Consider the following 19,715-nt stretch of genomic DNA (forward strand, 5'->3'; position numbering starts at 1 on the left):
ATGAGTAGTAGTTTCAAGAGACAGTTCCATAAGGATCCCACGAGATGCTAGGGAAACAACCGTCGACCCAGGCAGAGCCCTGCATGCCTGAGCCAGCCTGATACAACTGGTGGAAGGGGTGGGGGGGGGGGGGGGGGGGGGGCGGCGGCAGGTGCCCCACAGGTTGCCCGCTAAAGGCTGTTTTACCTCAACAGCCATTCACCTCCACAGCATGTAGCACACCTTGAGGTTGAGGTCTTTCTTTTAGAGGTGTGTACTGACCTCGCGGTCCAGGCGGCGAAGTCACGGCCCCTGTTCTCTGAAACACACAACATTCCACAGCTGCGCCGCAAGGTGGTTGTTGAAGTATGACCAGAGCTTATGGTGACAAAGGACTGGTGGTGCTTAACAGTCACCAGCTCACGAACCCCAGGGTCGTCAAGCCCGTACTCAGCAAATGAATGATGAGCCCCTGAGGGGCTGATGAGAACTGACAACAAACCAACACTGACAACGATAGTTCAGGTACTGTAGTGTCCCCAGAATTTTATGAAAGTCTGGAGTCACTTGTGTTCCAGCCGCTTCGAACACATGTTATTTTGTAGTGGGTTGTAGCATAAACAGATACACACTGCCGCAGAACGTTATCTGCGCAGGCTAACCGAGAAAGAGCAGCAAAACCAGGCCAACAAGTGACGTGCTCGGTTGCAGCAAAGAGAAAAGAAAAACTTCCGGCCCAGAATTCTGTGGACGAATTTCATGCACAAAAAACATTGGTGATTGTTGTGTGTTGTGGAGAGACACGGAAGAAAAAAAATGATTATTATTAATAGTGACTTGGTCTCGAGCAGACAGACATGTATATTAGTATTTTATCATTGAGAACAAAATGTTATTTAATTTGGTTCAATTCAGTCGTGTGCGAATGCCCTAAGAAAGTGTGGGCTTACTGTTTAATGCGGCAGTGAAATGAATTTTGAATATAGAATATGTTAACAGCAACTGAATTTTGAGAGAGTCTTTATTTGGACTAGTAGATGAATTTTCACATTCTCCAAAATATAGAATCTCTGGAGAAGAGTTTGGTGCAAGCAGGAGATGCCGGAGCTGTGGGGAAGCTGAGCCTGTATCCGGCATTCAAGTAAGTTCACACAGATAGTCCAAGGAGCGCAGCTCTAAGTTTTAGAGAAGATACAATGGGGAACTGCAGTACACATGGTTACGTTGCAAGCTGAAGATGAAGAGAGAGGAAGTATCTGAGGATATTGAAAAGGTAATACAGTATGTAAAAGGAGAGGAAAATTTAATAGTCATAGGGGATTGGAGTGCAGTTGTAGGGGAAGGAGTAGAAGAAAAGGTCACAAGAGAATATGAGCTTGGGAACCAGGAAGAGAGAAGAGAACATTAATTGAGTTCTGTAATAAATTTCTGCTAGTAATAGTGAATACACTGTTCAAGAATCACAAGAGGAAGACATATACTTGGCAAAGGCTGGTGATATAGGAAGATTTCAATTAGATTACATCATGGTCAGACAGAGATTCTGTAATCAGACACTGGATTGAAAGGCTTACCCAGGTGCAGGTATACACTCAGATTACAATTTAGTAGTGATGAAGAGTGATTAAGAGATTAGTCAGGAAGAATCAATATGCAAAGAAGAGGGTTATGGAAGTACTAAAGAATGCCGAAACATGCTTGAAGTTCTCTTAGGTTGTAGATACAGGGATGAGGAATAGCTCAGCAGGCAGTACAGTTGAAGAGGAATGGTCATCTCTAAAAACGGGCAATCACAGAAGTTGGAAAGAAAAACATAAGTACAAAGAGAGTAACTGTGAAGAAACCATTGGTAACAGAAGAAATACTTCAGTTGATCGATGAAAGAAGGAAGTACAGAAATGTTCAGGGAAATTCAGGAATACAGATATACAAGTCGCTGAAGAATAAAATGAATAGGAAGTGCAGGAAAGCTAAGACAAAGTGGATGCATGAAAACTGTAAAGGAATCGAAAAAGAAATGACTGTTGGAAGGACTAAGTCAGCATGTAGGAAAGTTAAAACGACCTTTGGTGACATTATAAGCAAGGGCAGTAATATTAAGAATGCAACAGGAATTCCACAGTTAAATACAGAGGAGAGAGCAGATAGGTGGAAAAAGTATGTTGAAGGCCTCTATGAGGGGGAAGATTTGTCTGATGTGCAAGAAGAAGAAACAGGAGTGGATTTAGTTGAGATAGGGGATCCAGTATTAAATAGGGGATCCAGTATTAAAATCAGAATATAAGAGAGGGCTTAAGATCAAATAAGGTAGATGGGATAGATAACTTTCATCACAGTTTCTAAAATCATTGAGGGAAGTAGCAACAAAACTACTATTCATTTTGGTGTGTAGAATGTATGAGTTTGGCATCATACCATCTGACTTTCAGAAAAATATCAACCACACAATTCCAAAGACTGCAAGAGCTGACAAGTGCAAGAATCATCACACAATCAGCTTAACATCTCATGCATCCAAGATGCTGACAAGAATAGTATACAGAAGTTTAAATGTTAGGAATGATTTTCTCAAGGTCCAGAATGAATTTTTCACTCTGCAGTAGAGTGTAGACTGATATGAAACTTCCTGCCAGATTGAAACTATGTGCCAGACCACGACTCAAACTCGGGACCTTAGCCTTTCGTGGGCAAATGGTCTACCAACTGCGCTACCCAAGTGTGACTCATGACCATTCTCACAACATTATTTCTCAAGGTATTTGTTTGGATTATAGCCTTGTAAAAAAGTGAAATGTAGACAACAAGCAGTTCAGACAAGAAGAGAATAGAAACTTTTGAAATGTGGTGCTACAGAAAAATGGTGAAGTTCTGATGGGTAGATTACTAACGAGGAGGTAATGAATTGAACTGAGTAGAAAAGAAATTTAAGGGACAACTTGATTAGAAGATGGTGTCTGCTGATAGGAAACATCCAGAGGTATTAAGGAATTGTCAGTTTGGAAATGGAAAGAAGAGTGGGATTTCAAAATTGAAGGCTGGACTACAGCACTGATACAGAGCTGAAGAGATTTTGACAGGAAAGACAAACATGGAATGCTGCATCACATCAGTCTTCAGATTAAAGACGACAACAACAACCACCACCACCACCACCACCACCACCACCAACAACAACAACAACAACATGATGTCATTTGACACATTAATTTGGCTTTTGGCATAACATTCAGATGTTACCAGAACACAAAAATGAGAAAGAAAAGACAGAAATTTATTCACTTGTATGAGCAGGAGTGTGGATGGGTGCACAACTTATTTATTGAATTTGTTTTGAAGAGATGCTAGAATTGGTATTTATTACTATTATTATTATTTTATACTTGGTGATGTGAAGGAATAAACCAGATGAAATCTGCATTCTATTTAAGTAGACAGTGTTTCACTTCTGTCATTAAAGTTAATCTCTCTGAGTCACTGAAGTAGTACAGGTCTCTATTTTCAAAAAGACAAAAGCAAAAGTAACACAATTCCCTTAACAGTGGTAAAAAAAAAAAAAGGGCAGACAAAATAAAAGCTTTTATAAATCTCTCTCTGACAAGATTGACAGTTCAATCCTGTGATCATCCTCAGTTGTGTAGGCAATGTCTCAGACATTTGGGGTTTTTTGTCATGATGCCTATCAATTGGGCAGAACACGTCACATCCATAAGGCTGAAATATGTCTGCAGCAAGAAATGTCTACCACAATTTGGAATTGTTGCTTTGGTATATGCACTCTTCCACACAGGCCATAAGGATTTCAGAAAAAATTCTGCTTGGCAGTATCATTTTGCACGTGTAAAAACAACTATGGTTTCATCATTACTTGAGGGAGGAAACGGTCCATGGTGGAGGCAGGCACTCAGTATAGTTGTAATAGTCATAAATTTTAGTTTATCTCTGTTTTAGTCTACTAAGTAGTACGGTGTATTTAAATAACGTGATCAATGGCTGAAGGGGTGAAGCAACAATATGCCAACTATGGTTTATTGCTGCTGCCAGGATAAAGACTGCACTGTCTCACCCCTTGTGGGTAATATTGTATGCAACTCTCAGCTTCATACTCAGAAGAATGGAAAAGAAAAATTGAGTTTATGTTAGATGATAATCAGTTTGGTTTCAGGGAAGGTAAAGGCACCAGATAGGCAATTCAGATGTTGCAGTTGATAATGGAAGCAAGAGTAAAGAAAAATCAAGAAACATTCATCAGCTTTGTCGACCTGTAAAAGCATTTGACAATGTAAAAAGGTGCAGGATGTTCGAAACCCTCAGAAAAATAGGTGTAAATTATAGAGAGAGATCAATAATATACAATATGTACAAGAGCCAAGAGGGAATAATGAGAGTGGATGGCCAAGAACCAAGTGTTAGGATTAAAAAGGGTGTGAGACAGGGATGTAGTCTTTTGCCCCTACTGTTCAATCTGTACACCAAAGAAGCAATAATGGAAATAGGTTCAGGAGTGGAATTAAAATTCAAGGTGAAAGGATATCAATGATAAGATTCGTTGATGACATTGCTATCCTGAGAGAAAGGGAAGAAGAATTACATGATCTGTTGAATGGAATGAACAGTCTAATGAGTGCAGAATATGGATTGAGAGTTAATCGAAAAAAGACGAAAATGATGAGAAGTAGCAGAAATGAGAACAGTGAGAAACTTAACTTAGGATTGATGGCCACTGATCATCTCATGAAGAATGGAGTTCTCAGCTTTCAAAAGGGCCATTCAACAGAAGACACAGTCTACCCACTTGCAAATGAAGTCCTAGAAACCCTTAATGAAAAAATGCTAGCACTTGGTGTCTTCTGTGATTTATCCAAAGCGTTTGACTGTGTTCATCACCAGATTCTCTTGCAAAAAGCAAAATTAGTAGGAATAAGTGGTGTTGCAGGCAATTGGCTACAGTCGTACCTCCAAGACAGAAAACAAAAAGTTGTCTTGAATAGCTCGGGTCGAGTATGTGACACTTCCTCAGATTCTGAATGGAGTTCCATTACATGTGGACTGCCTCAGGGCTCAATTCTTGGGCCACTATTATTCCTGATTTTTATAAATGATCTACCATCATGTACAAGCCTGCCGTGTAAATTTACATTATTTGCTGATGATACCACAATTTTTATGAGCAGTAGAACAGACAACAATCTTGAGGAACTCATTAATCACATACTCTCAGATGTGGTTAATTGGTTCAAGGTCAATGGTCTCTCATTAAATTCCAGTAAGACCAGCTTTATTCAATTCTGTACAAAAACAGAAAAAGGGAGAGAGATAAGTGTGACATGTGGTAATCAAACAATAGTTAGAATGGAAACAACAAAATTTCTTGGAGTGCACATTGACAAGAAAATGAACTGGTCTTCACATATTATTGATCTCTGTAAGAGGCTTAGCTCTGCTACCTATGCTTTACGGGTTGTCACTACATGTGTTGAACCTAACACTGCAAAAGTGGCATACTATGGCGATTTTCATTCTCTCATTGAGTACGGAATTATTTTTTGGGCCAACCAGCCATTAGCAAGGAAAGTGTTCATTGCACAGAAGCGAGCTTTAAGAATTATATGTGGATTGTGCCCAAGAGACTCGTGTAGAAATAGTTTTCGTAATCTTAAAATATACACAACTACATGCCAATATATTTTCTCTCTCATGTGTTTTGTTTGTAAAGATATACAGATATTTCAACCAAACAGTAATTATCATGAGCATAACACATGGAGGAAGAGTGACATACACAGTGAACTCAGAAATTTGAGCTTGGCACAAAAGGGTGTCCACTACACTGGAGCAAAACTCTTCAATGCTCTTCCTCCCGAAATAAAGACAAAAATTCATAACAAGAGTGAGTTTAAGAATGCACTAAAAATATTTCTGCTAGAAAAAGCTTTTTACAGTCTAGATGAATTTTTAACTAAATAAATTGTAATATTTTAATATTATATAATACAAGTTGACATAATGCCACTAAGAATTTTATTTAACCTGAGCTCTGCATCTGTGTGTGCTCTGTATCTGTTTTCTGTAGTGTTTTAATGATTCTAAGAAAATATGTATTTTCTTTTTCTGTATTGCTGCCCAAAGAATTTACTGTATAGATTTTTATATAATTATGTACTCAAATTTCTGTATATGTTATAAGATTATCAGATTGTATTTGTAAAAAACTGACTCGTTCCACGTCCTTGTGTATCCAACACAGTTGGACCTATGGAACATGAAATAAATCAAATCAATTCAAAGTAACCAATGACGGATGGAGCAAGGAGGACATTAAAAGCAGATTAGCACTGGCAAAAAAGGCATTCCTAGCCAAGAGAAGACTATTAGTATCTAACATAGATCTTAATTTGAGGAAGAAATTTCTGAGAATGTACATGTGGAGCATACCATTGTGTGGTAGTGAAACATGGACTGTGGGAAAACCAGAACAGAAGAGAATCAAAGCATTTGAGATGTGGTGCTACAGACAAATGTTCAAATTTAGGTGGAGTGATAAGGTAAGGAATAAGGAGGTTTTGTGCAGAATTGGAGAGAAAAGGAATATGTGGAAAACACTGACAAGGAGAAGGGACAGGATGTTAGGACATCTGTTAAGACATTAGGGAACGACTTCCATGGTACTAGATGGAGCTATACAGGACAAAAACAGAGGAAGACAGAGATTGGAATACATCTAACAAATAATTGAGGACGTAGGTTGCAAGTGCTACTCTGAGATGATGAGGTTGGCACAGTAGAGGAATTCGTGGCGGGTCACATCAAACCAGTCAGGAGACTGATGATTCAAACAAAAAAAGGAAAAATAAATAAAACAAACTTGAGGACAATATTATAGAAAGAGATGAGAAAGTTGCTGAAGATGAGGTGGGATATATGATACTACGAGAAGAATTAGGCAGCGCACTGAAAGACCAAAGTGGAAACAAGGTCCCCTGGAGTAGATGATATGCCTCCTAAATTCCACCTAGTGTGCAAGATATATGAGACAGCTAAAAACCCTCTGACTTAAATAAGAATGTAATAATTCTAATTCCAAAGTAATCAGGTGCTGACAGGTGTGAATATCACTGAACCATCAGCTTAAAAAGTCATGACTGCAAAACACTAACACAAATTATTTAGAGAAGAAGGGAATGACTGGCAGATGTCAACCTCAGAAAGATCAGTTTGGGTTCTGGAGAAATGTGTGAATACACGAGGTAATACTGATCCCAAGTCTTACCTTATCTGCTTTTATAGCATCTGAAGACTTAGAGAGAGCTTTTGAAAATTGGACAGGAGCATATTCTTTGAAATTTTGAAGGGATAAAATACAGAGAGTTAAAGGCTATTTACAACTTGTACAGAAACCAGACTGCAGTTATAAACAGTCAAAGAACATGAAAGGGAAACAGTGGTTCAAAAGGGAATGAGACAGGGTTGTAGACTCCAGTGTTATTCAATCGGTACACTGAGCAAGCAATAAAGGAAACCAAAAAGAATTAAGACCTTTGATGTTTGCCAATGACATAGTAATCCTGCCAGACATAATAAAGGATTTGGAAGAGCAACTGAACGGAATGGGTAAAAATGCACTTCTGGTGTCCATGGCTGTTGAGCTGCACGCCAATGTTGTTAACAACTTACTTGTTGAGTGAGGGGAGCTCAAAAGGAAAAAGCATAATTCGGTTGTCAGTAGCCAATCAGAAAGGTCTGTCATAACTTCCTACAATTCATAAATAAAACTAGCTGGTATTTTGTTCCACTAGATTAGAATTTAACCACATCATCGAAATTTTCAACAAAATCAGAAATGTAAGTAGGTTACTGTAATGATGAATGTCGCACATCAGTCTAATGCAGCAATTATATTTTTGTTTTGAGACTCATTGGCTTTGCCAACTCACAAGCAGTTTATTGTTCTCTAACTAACTAGGCCTTGGGCTATGTTACTGGTCAGTCCGTCAGCGCATCCTGTTTTTCTAATCAGCAAATAAATCAGTAACCAACCATAAAATTCGTGATAAGCAGATCAATACATGTTATTCTGGCATCTTCCATGTCGAAAACAAATGTAACAAATTCATATCTTCCTCCAAAGGAAATTATAAGATTCAGGCACTCTCAGCACACACTGTCAGTCAATTGGCTACGACCAGTCTCACTGAAATGACAACATCTGCACGCGATGCAAGAGCCAACAACAACATAAGTGCATTTTAGTCTGGACAGTGTCTTGAAAAGAGATTATAAGCTGAACACTAAAAATGAGTTACTCAAGAATATTATTCCATACAATATTATTGAAAGAAAATATGCAAAATGTGTCAACTTACTGATTTCTCTCTCCTCAAGATTTGCAATGACTCTAAATGAAAATGTGGGAGAACTAAGTTTATTAAAAGGTTCCAAAATGTGCTTTTTTCAGCTTAAATTCTCATCAATGTAGACTCCCAAAAATTTTGAAGTATCTACCCTCTTTATTATTCCCTCACCATATGTTACACTTATCACTGGTATAAAGCCCCTAGATGTGCAGAACAGGATATGTTGTGCCTTTTTAAAACTGATGGTGAGACCATTCATTCAAAGAAAATCAGTCAATGATACTTTGTTTACGATTTCTGGTGTTTCTGTATGTACAATGCTTGGACTGATTACAATATTACTGTCATTTACAAAAAAGAACTAATTCTTCTTCTTGTACATTAGAAGATCACTTACATATATGAGGAAAAACCGTGGACCTAACATTGAGCCTTGGCGATTTCTCTGCAGTCAGAATAATGTCCCCAGACTATATTGGCTGAATTACTAAGTACAGCTTCCTGCATTCTTTTTGTTAGATGCGATATTATCAGCTGACTGGCTACACCATCAATCCCATAAAACTTCAATTTATCTAGAAGAATACTGTGATTCACACAGTCAAATGCCTTACATAAGTCACAGAAAATATCAGCTGTCATTATTTTATTATCTAGTGCTTGTAGAATCAGGCGAGTGAACATTTAAATACCATTATCTATACAGCAACCCTTCTGAAACCTCAAATGTGATTTGCTGATGATATTGTTGCTAAGGTGATATACTACTCTAGAATACACCACCTTCTCAAAAATTTTGGAAAATAATGTGTGTAGTTTATCAGTTTTACTGTATTTGGGTGGCAAAGTAAGTAACTGTAGGTGAGGTAGAGAGGATGCAAATGTACACTGTCTACAGCAGTGAAAGCATTTCTGAAATGGAGAATACTGTCAATGGCTAATTTAAATTTACATATTAAGAAGCTTTTCCGAAGCTATCTGTCTGGGAAAAAAGAAAAAAAAAAAACAGCTGTGGTGCTGTAGAAGGATGCTGAAGATTAGATGGGAAAGTTGAATAATTAATGAGGAGACATTGAACCAATTTTTTTTTTTTTTTTTTTTTTTTTGGGTGTGGGGGGGGGGGGGAGGTGGTAAAGGCACAATTAGACTTAAAAAGGGATCAACTGACAGGACACTTCCTGAGGCATCAAGGAATAATTAATTTGTTAACAGAGGAAAGTGAAGGCGGGTAAAAACTGTAAACGGATGCCTAGGTATAAATGTGGTGACAGAAGAGATGTAGCTTGCACAGAATGGACGTGTGGAGAGCTGCATCAAACCAATCTATGGACTGAAGACCTTGACCACGACTAACACCACACTTAACAACAGGAAGGTCCACATGCATAAGATATACACTCAAAGATGTAATCAATACCACAGATAAAGAAGAAATCAGCTTGTTACGAGATGTAGACCTACGTAGGGTTCAGACTGAAATTTTCTACTCTGGTATTCTATCATAGGTTGCTAGTAGACACTGGGCGGGAAATTTTAAACCTCGATATATTGAAAATCAAGTAAAAATAATACCTATCACTTCCTTGTCACTTAGTTTATCAGAATATTGTGCCTCAGGAACGTGAATTCCAAATAATTCTAATGTTTATATTTAACAAGTTCTGACTTTGCCAACAGGCCTAGATAGGCAACTGATAGTTCAGTTATAAAAACGCTTTGTTTGAAGTATTACAAAAAAAAAACAACAGGGGAATAATTTAAAATGTGTAGGAGTTGTTTTTCTTCTTTTTTATATACATATACAAAGTACTGTACAAGTAAGTCCCACAATTTTCATGTGAGTAGATAAGGGGTAGCATTATTTACTAGTATACTTAATCAAAGTAACCTGTAGTGACTGCTTCTGTCATGAATAATATGAACCACTCCACATCCCTGTCTCTCTCTCTCTATCTCTCTCTCTCTCTCTCTCATTGCATCAGACCACAGACAACAAATACAGTAAAGTACTTTGTTAACTTGGGTACTGTGTTAAAAATATACCATGCATCTGCAGCCCAAAACTGTTTGACTGTAATTAAAAAGTCAAATGAGAGTAAACATTATTAGGCAACCTATTAAATTCTTACCTCATCGTGGGGAAAATCGTAATGCTTGAACATAAATTGACCAAAAGGGAGCGGTATGAAGAGAAAGAGCGTTATAAGAAATATGCAACCAACGACGACACCAATTGCTTCTGGTCTGTAAATAAACAAACATTCATTACAATTTTTTGTGTGTTGATTGTTGTTGGCACAGTGGTTTCAAAATATACGCCAATCACTTACATCTTCTCCTTTTTTCTTTTACTCATGTCAATGCCATAAAGGTTTGCTTTAATAAAAGTCTCCTTAATTTTAGGAATTATCCTAAGACAGCAAAAATACGAGGCAACAGACATCACAGCGTTTAAAGCAAGTGGATACATTTTGCCGGTATAAGTCTCAACGGAATGCGTCAACAAAATTTTACGTAGAGGATACTTCTATCGAAATGTAGTCAGTGCAGCCGTTAAGGGTGATAACGGAAAGATAGATGACATGTTCGTGCATTCGTGTACAAAACGTAGCGTGTATAAAATTGTGTTTATATCATCAAATCAGGTTATACGTCACGCCCACGAGGTCTGGCGTGTAGCCAACATTCCACGCTCATTATTTACGTGCAAGAAAATTCTTGCATGTAATGGCTGGTACTCTATTATTATATTTAACATGAATAGGTTTATTACGTATAAAAAATACGCAATTTCATTAATTCTGGTTTAATTTTTGCAACACGGCTCTTCCACTTTTCAGATCACTGAGCAAGGAGTGTATTGCTATTTGCTATTGTTAACAAATGAACAACGAGAAGCGTAGGAGCGCAGTTCGCAATAGTATTGAAATGTTGTGATTTTATTGAAGTTTTGGTGATTCCACGTATATGTCAAATGGAATTTGAGCTAACCACGTGTTCTGATGTCCTACGATATAATTTATAATAATAATTTTCGTATTTTCAACCACGTATTGTTTATGGTAGCTGAAAACAATGACAAAAGGGTCTACAGTACAATAAATGATCCGTGTTGGATTCTCGTAAAAAAGGGAACTTTATGCACTTTCATTAATTAATTAATCAATCAAATAGCACTGCTGCAAGATATCAAATTCTGTGTACCAAAATAGCCCTTCCACAGAGGCTTTGTATTGTAGATTTTTGTGCGCATTGCATGTAAACAAGCAAAATAAAGTGTTTATACATTGATGGAGTGGACACTATTCAGCGTCGCAGTTATTGCGGGACTGTTATCATATTCTTGTAAGTGCACGCAGACTTATTGTAGAACGTTGAGACATGAGTTGTATAATGATACACTTCGTTTAACGGTTTCATTCCTGACTATGGGCCTTGTGTTGCGTCTAAAAATAATTGTGTGTATGTATATTGACAACACCAGTTTTACAGAGAAGTAGAATTTTCAGTTTCCTTTTTAATTATGATGCTGTTACATTGGTCCATTCCTAATGATAGGTTATGTTATTTTCAAGTAATAACATCACATCCACCTCATAGATCAGAAGTAAATTATTTCACAACAGCTCCGGAAAACTTTATTTGGGAGTACTACATCATCCAGAGTTTTGTATTTATACATCTATCCTCTGCCTATTGCTTGTTCTGGTTGTATCACCTTATATTTTTTCTTTGTTCTGTAGTGGCTGTGTGTGCCAGTTGAACTGATGCATAACTGGCTGGAAAGTCACCATTTGTAAACTTTAATTTTGTTTTCCTCTGAAGTAGTACAAGTAATGAAGATGTGCGAAGTTTTTGACCAGCTTGAATAATTCTGCATAGCAAATCTGCGAATGAAAGTTGAAGTTGATAGTGTGACAGCCATTCATAACTTTTGTCATTTCCATAACTTCACTCATGCATTCTAAAATGATTGAGTTCTTTATCTCGCCATAATGTCTGCGTGTACAAATACACCCCCAAACCACTGTACAGCGCATCGTGGAAGACACCTCTTACTAATATTTATAAATTCCTATCTTATTCCATTCATATATTGGGTGAGATGTAATTGACTGATTGTCTATCTGTCTCTGTACAACTGTAATCTCTCCTCTAGTTCTCATGATCCTTCTGTTACATTTTTGTACTTCCTGTAGGGTCATTCCATGTCAAGCCATCTCTACTGCTATCTCAGATTTGGGTGAAATGTGGCTTATTTGTTCTACCTACAGCAGTAAGTGACTATACTTAATGTCAGCATTTTATCTCACTCCGTTTTCGTGTTAATTATAGCTTTTCAGAGAGAGGGATCTATGAAATTTATTACACAGTGATGGTGCAAAATGACACTTTCAAATGCTTTGAAAGTAAATTAAATTGTTTTGAAACTTCATGACAGATAAAACTGTGTGCCATATTGGACTCTTAAAGTTTAGACCTTTGACGTTTGTGGGCAAGTGCTCTAGTGACTTAACTAGCCAAGCAAACCTCTCAACTCGTTCTCACCACTACTTCTGCGAGTACCTCTTCTACTTGCAGCTCAGTTGGTAGAGCACATGCTTGTGAAAGGCAAATCACAGTCTGTCAAACCGGGGCACACACTGCTGCAGAGTAAAAATTCATTCTGGATGCATTTTTTCATTTGTCACCCAATCTGTATGAAATTTGTTGGTTGTATAATCTAAAACATAAGGATTTTTAAAAAAATTATCTAATGTATTTAACTGAACTCGTCAAGATGGCGAACTTGGCCTACTTCATTTTGTGTGTGGGAAGAAGATGAAGAAAAAGAATGCTCATCACTACATTGAATTTCACACAAAGTGCAGGAGATAATCCTCAAAATACTTTTCCAAAATCATAGGGTGTGTAGTGCAGAAATAAAATTAGTAAGGTTTTCATGCCTCTGTGGTGATTTTTCCTGCTGCCTATATTGGAAATTTTATATCAGTTTTCATTCATTTACATAATCCTTTATTGCACAAATATTTGTAGAAATACGAGGTTGTTTAGGCTTTTGTGGCCATTTGTTGATGTACTGCCTATTGGTTTTTGTCTTGGGAGCTTTATACAGTGTTGAATGGTTTTCTGACACAATTAGCTGCCATTGTTAAAGGTTCACCTTCCAGTCTGCCATCAGCAGTGGAATGTGAACTTCTTATAATGACAGGCTCTGCCAGTACTGCTAGTCAAATGTCAGAAAAATTGCTAAAAGAATGTTGACCGAAGATCCCAATATTTGTAAAAATAACTTTTGGATTTTTTTTTTTTGTGTTTTCAGTGTTGTTATCCTTCTTAAAAAATAATACTTTGTTTTAAAATCAAAGAAGAGATGACAACAGTCATGCTTCCTTCTTCATTATTTCAGCACGAGAAATTTCCTGGAGAGCAGTAAATTCATTAACTTTATTATGAATACTTTGAGTATATACTGATAAAATTTTGACACTTGAAATGCCTTTACTCTCAACACGATCTTACTCATCTTTCTACTTATCGGCTTGCGAGTGTTCCATCAGAGCATATCAAACACCTGCCTAACTTTAAAAAAAGTGCACTCCACAGGTATTCTGCTATCAGAGTAGCTGTTTGCTGCATGTAGTGCACATTGACCTCTCGGAGGGGGGGGATTCTACTAATCCTCACTCAATAAGGCAGATCTAGAAATTTGCAGCCGAGACTGTCAGAGTGAACAAAGCTTCTTATGAACTGAGGATGGCCTCGGAAACCATGTACCAGGTATTGTTGATGCCAATGTGAGCCGCAGCTTGCAGATGACTGGACTCTGCATGCTCAATAGCCGCAGGAAAGGTCACTTCCACATATTTGATGAAACCTTCTGATTGGCATACCAAGTGCACACTGACTTTCCTTCAATCTCCATAACATGCCTAACATTGGAGCTCCCAATAACTAGCAAACCCTTTTTTGTGAAATTACTGGTTTCAGCTGACATCAGTCATCCATGGATCCACTGACAACTACAATGGTGTGGCTGAACCATGGCCTCTTTTTACGATCTAGTGATGACTGATATCAGTTGAAACCAATAATTCTGTTGGAAATAAATGTGTGTGTGTCGGATAGTTAAATTATTCCAAAAGAGTAGTTATCATCTACTACAACCGTGAACACCAAGCTGACATGTCCTTTACAATTAAAGAAAGTGCTTTCACTGAATAGCTACATATTTTCTGGGAGCTTGGTTTGCAACAGATCTTCATGTACCATCACTCTCTTAGACTTAACCTCTGTTGCCCTCCCCCCCCTCCCCCCCCCCCACCCCCACCCCCACCCCGGTACTCTCTCTCTGCTTTCTGTTTTCCATTTCCTCATAATGCCAGACCGTCTGTTGTGTGTAACTGCACCAACCTGTTCACTGTATTCGAGCAGTGGTCTCCCTCTACAATTTATTACCTGTCACACTTTCCTCCAGTACCAAATTTTGATTCGTCTGTGCCTCGGGGTATATCATGTCAACTGATCCTTTCTTTTAATCCAGCAATCTCATGATTTTTTTCCCCTGTTTGATTTAGTGCTTCCTCATTATTTATTTGATACACCCATCTAATCTGCAACGTCCTTCTGCAGCACCACATTTCATAAACTTCCCTTTTTGTCAATTGTTTATAAACCAAGCTTCATTTTCGCACAAGGCTACACTCCAGACAAATACTTTCAGGAAAGATTTCCAAAATGGGGCAGCTAGCAAAGAGCTGAAAGTCGTTAGGTACTAGAAGGTGAAGTTAACCTTTGTACCAGAAGAGACATTTATTTATTTTAGTTTATTTTTTTGAAGCTCCAGATACTTAATTTTATTGTTAACAATGCCTTAAATAATTCTAAGAATTCCAGTGATATCCGTTTAGAGCAAATTGAAAAGATACCTTGCACTATGAATTACAAAAACACATAAGAAGTATAACAGAATACGTGAACCCAGAAAATATCTCTGCTCTAAACCCTTTGAATTAAACAAACACATTAGAATTGAAACAGAAGGAAAAGGGTCATTAACAAATTGCCAGAAACACAGCTAATGTAAATTGAAACATAACAATCTGTCCAGGTCAAACAATGGAAACTCCAGGCTGGAATATCCACAGTGTAGGAAAAGATGGATTGCTACTTACATTAAAAATGACACATTAATTTGCAGATAGGCACAAGTAAAAGACACTTACACATAACCTTTCGGTCACAGCCTTCATCAGAAAATTGTGAAACACACATCATTCATTCACACAGGCAAGTTCACATCACGCACACATGTCCACGATGGCAGCTTGGACCATAATTCAGCTTCCAGTGGAATGGAAGCAACAGTCTGGAGGGGGTGGGGAAAGGGAAAGGATAGTAGTGTATGGGGGGGGGGGGGGGGGAGTGAGGAGTGCAGTCTGGGGGAATGTGCAATGACTAGACTGCTAACAGGCACAGCATCATGAGGTTGTGGGGCAGGTAGATGTGGGAAACAGAGTGAAAAAGGAGAGGAGTGGGGAAAGATTGGTGGATGCAGTATCAGAAGCTGGCAAACAAAGAGGGTGAGAGATGAGAATGGAGAGGAGGTGATAGGATAGAGTGGGTGGAAACTTTTGGGTGGAGGGTGTGGGGCAGTATGTTACTGTAGGCTGAGGCAGGGGTATTTACGGGAGTGGAAAAAGCGTTGTGAGGATAACTCCCATCTGTGAAATTCAGAAAAGCCAGTTGTGTGGGTGAGGATCCAGATGGCTTAGGTTCTGAAGCTCCCATTGAAATCAAGCATGTTATATTCAACTTACGTTGCACCAAGGTTGGTCTACTTTGCTCTCGGCCACAGTTTGGCGGGGGCTGTTCAGCCCGGTGGACAGCTGTTGATAGTCATACCAATATAAAAAGCTGTGCAACAATTGCAGCACAACTGGTAAATGACATGGTTGCCTTCACATGTGGCCCAGCTCCTGATGGTGTAGGATAAACCTGTGACAGGACTAGAATAGAAATTGCTGGGTGGATGATTTTGGCTGGTTTTGCAGCTGGGTCTTCCTAATACTTAAATTTATATTTGATGTTAGCAAATTTCTTCCTTTCAGAAATGCTTTTCTTGTTATTGCCATTCTGCATTTAATATTATCTCACATTCTGCCATCATCTGTTATTTTGCTGCCCAAATAGCAAAACACATCAACCACTTTAATGTCTCATTTAATTAATCTACATTCGATTACTCTCATTTTACATTGTTGATATTAATCGTATAATCTCTTTTCAAGACACTATCCCTGTTCATCTGTTCTTCCAAGTCATTTGCCATCCCTGCTAGAATTCCAGTGTCATCGGCAAACCTCAAAGTTTTTATTTCTTCTCCCTGAACTTTTTATCTCCTTTCCAAATTTCTACATGGTTACCTTCACAGCTTGTTTGTTGTACAAATTGAGTAACATCGGTGAAAGGCTGCAACCCTGTCTCACTCCATTCTCAACTACTGATTTTCTTTTGTATCCTTTGACTTTCGATGAAAGAAAGTTATATATATATATATATATATATATATATATATATATATATATATATATATAAAAAAACAACATCTGAATGTAATATCCTGAGAGGCACATAATATCTTAAAAGACAGTGTTTGACAAATTTTGGGGAGCAGACTGAGTGTGTCTGCTTCAATATCGTATAACAGTTGTGTGGTTCTGGTTTTTTATGAGTGCCGGGTATACTAATCAGCAGGCTCTACACATTTATTAATATTTACCCTTGTTCTAAGAAGTTTCAGAAAATATTACCCCTCTAGTTTTGTTCTTGAATCTTCAGCTGACAATTTATTTCAGTATCTTGTTTTATGCACCTGAAAACTCTACAGAAAACACACGACGCAAATGTCCCCATGTCCCCCCCCCCCCCCCCCCCCCTCCCCTTCCTTTCATTCTTCTCAATGGAGTGTTTACCCATACAACAGTAGTATAAGAGCCAGGATTTGGATCCCAAACTGCTATTGGATGGTATCTCATTCCCCCTGTATATGTTTTAATATGCTAAGCTTTGCGGCAGTGGTAACACCGGTTCCCGTCAGGTCACTGAACTTAAGTGCTGTCAGGCTTGGCTGGCACGTGGATGGATCACTGTTCAGGTCTACTGAGTGCTATTTGCAAATGGGGTGCACTCAGCCCTTGTGAGGCTAATTGAGGAGCCACCTGATTGAGAAGTAGCAGTACCAGTCACGAAAACTGACAACGGCCTGGAGAACAGTGTGCTGAACATGTGACCCTCCGTATCCGCATCCAGTGACACCTAAGGGTTGAGGATGACACAGTGGCCAGTTGGTATCGTTGGGCCACAATGGGCCTTCAAGGACTCTTTAATCACCAACACTGCAGGTGTATCGGATAAAAGCCTACGTAAAGTATTACAATGGAGTAAACTAAATGACATATTCATGGCTGAATGAATATATATATTGCTTCCAGTATACGTCACTAAAGACCGTGAAGATAAAGTTAGAGAAATTCAAGCTTCCCATCAATTCTCCTTCAAGCAAACCATTCGCTTTTGGAATAGGAAAAGGGATCAGTGATACTGGTACACAAAGTACCCTCTGCCGCACACCATTAGGTAGCTTGTGGAGTATAGATGTGGTTTAGATAATAGTCATTATTTTCTGGTTTCTGTAAATATCAGAAAAACGTGTGGCAGTTGGTATGTTAACACTGCACTAAATTACCTAAAGGACATCAGCAGGAGTGCAATCTACTTGTGTGGAAATAAAAAAAAATGTGCATAGCAGACAACTACCTGTTACAGATTATAACTGCAAATAATACTATGAAAACATGATGATATAGCCCTCTTGATTGAGTGGCATTAATGTGTCATTTGTCGGATGAAAATTTATGGAGGTTTGGGGAGGGTGGTGGCTTTGGGTACATTGAGGGCAGCTTATTTTCAGATGTGACTTGGTTGTAAACTGTTTATCCTTGTGTTTTTCACAGATTGTGGCAATAGTTTTCACTCACTGGTTCATTGTCCTGGATGTAGTTGTGGAATAAGGGTCTGTGTAATTCCATCCAGCTATTTCTTCAGACACTGGAAAGTTTATGTCATTGAGCCTGTATGTGCAAGGCATCATGAAGCTGGTATATACCTGAGGTGAATGGCCATGTGTTTACTAACCCCTCATCATAGGAGGGAATGTTTGAATTTGCACACCAACATGTACACCGAATTGCAGGTCACTAGTCAACTGAATGAATATTTGGTTTGGTTGCAGAGTGACAGAAAGCATATTTTAATTTAGCAAGATTCCAGAACCCATTATCATATATCAAACCTCTTTGAATAAAAGTAAGAATTGTATGTGGGATGGTATATCTGAAGTTGAATAAGTATATCTCTGTATCTTTGCTCATGGATATGGGGTCGTGCATTTTGTGGGTGAATGTTTCATGCTTACATGTATGCTAACTAATTATGGTTCTCTAAGTGATGGTCTCATTCTACAAGATGACTGCATTTGACTGCAGGACACATATGGACAAATGTCAACAACAATAAACACACTCTCTGTGCATAGGGTCCAGCTTAATGTTCTGACTTACGTTCTTGAGAGGAACTATTTGGAATGTTGATGCTTGCATTCCTCTTCTTTGTTTTTGCAGTGCTGAGAGCACTCCACAAGAAGCTTGATTATCACTTGGAGCTCATACCCTTCATCAGTAGTAACGTTATCTGTGTATTGCATTGCTGCTCAGAGGACCTGATGACCATGCTATTGAGCATCTGAAATCGTCATCTGTAGTGCCACTGGGGGTAGTTACACCCTGTATTGATATTACATGTAGAGTACTAAAGTGATGTATCAATTTTGAACATTTCAAACATGTTCTATCTTCAGATAAGAATTCCTTGTCTGGAAATGTGTTTTTTATGCCATTTGTGTAATACACTTTTGCTAAGTTTCGTAAATTTTGACACTTTAGTTTACATATATACATATACACACACAGAGAGAGATAGAGAGAGAGAGTGTGTGTGTGTGTGTGGGGGGGGGGGGGGGTTGCTAGCTATTGAATATCAAGAAAGTAAAATCTTTTAATATGTAAATGAGGAAAAGGTTGGAAAGGCTTGCCTTTACTTATCTTCTGCAGGTACCTCTCCCAATACTGGTTTCTGTAGGCATTACTGGGAGTTGTATATTCTGAAGGTGAGTGTGGGCCATTCCATATTTACCGATTATTTTTCTTTCTCTTCCTTTTCCCACTGTTGACTTCCAGTCCCCGACCACAGTTAAATTTTCATCTCCCTTAACTAACTGGATAATTTATTTTATCTCATTGTACGTTTCTTCAATCTCTTCTTCAT

General features: G+C 38.3%; 2 protein-coding genes across 4 annotated transcripts in view; one reads left to right on the forward strand and one right to left on the reverse strand.

Annotated features, from left to right (window-relative positions):
* Nucleotides 1-11,013, reverse strand: part of LOC126416400 (UDP-N-acetylglucosamine--dolichyl-phosphate N-acetylglucosaminephosphotransferase-like) — a 138,788-nt gene extending 127,775 nt beyond the window's left edge. Inside the window, exons 1-2 of the mRNA XM_050084093.1 lie at nt 10,661-11,013; nt 10,460-10,574 (exon numbers count right to left, since the gene is read on the reverse strand). Of these exons, the coding sequence (XP_049940050.1) occupies nt 10,460-10,574; nt 10,661-10,800 (255 nt within the window). The 5' untranslated portion in view covers nt 10,801-11,013. The remainder of the gene's footprint in view (nt 1-10,459; nt 10,575-10,660) is intronic.
* A 486-nt stretch (nt 11,014-11,499) lies between these two features.
* Nucleotides 11,500-19,715, forward strand: part of LOC126416337 (UDP-GalNAc:beta-1,3-N-acetylgalactosaminyltransferase 2-like) — a 154,614-nt gene continuing 146,398 nt past the window's right edge. The window contains exon 1 of one of the 3 annotated variants that reach the window (XM_050084008.1): nt 11,500-11,675. In XM_050084008.1, the coding sequence (XP_049939965.1) occupies nt 11,621-11,675 (55 nt within the window). In that variant the 5' untranslated portion in view covers nt 11,500-11,620. The remainder of the gene's footprint in view (nt 11,676-19,715) is intronic. The other 2 variants (XM_050084006.1, XM_050084007.1) reach the window with 2 other exon arrangements.

The sequence above is a fragment of the Schistocerca serialis genome, chromosome 8, assembly GCF_023864345.2.
Source record: "Schistocerca serialis cubense isolate TAMUIC-IGC-003099 chromosome 8, iqSchSeri2.2, whole genome shotgun sequence".
Lineage (NCBI taxonomy): Eukaryota > Metazoa > Arthropoda > Insecta > Orthoptera > Acrididae > Schistocerca > Schistocerca serialis.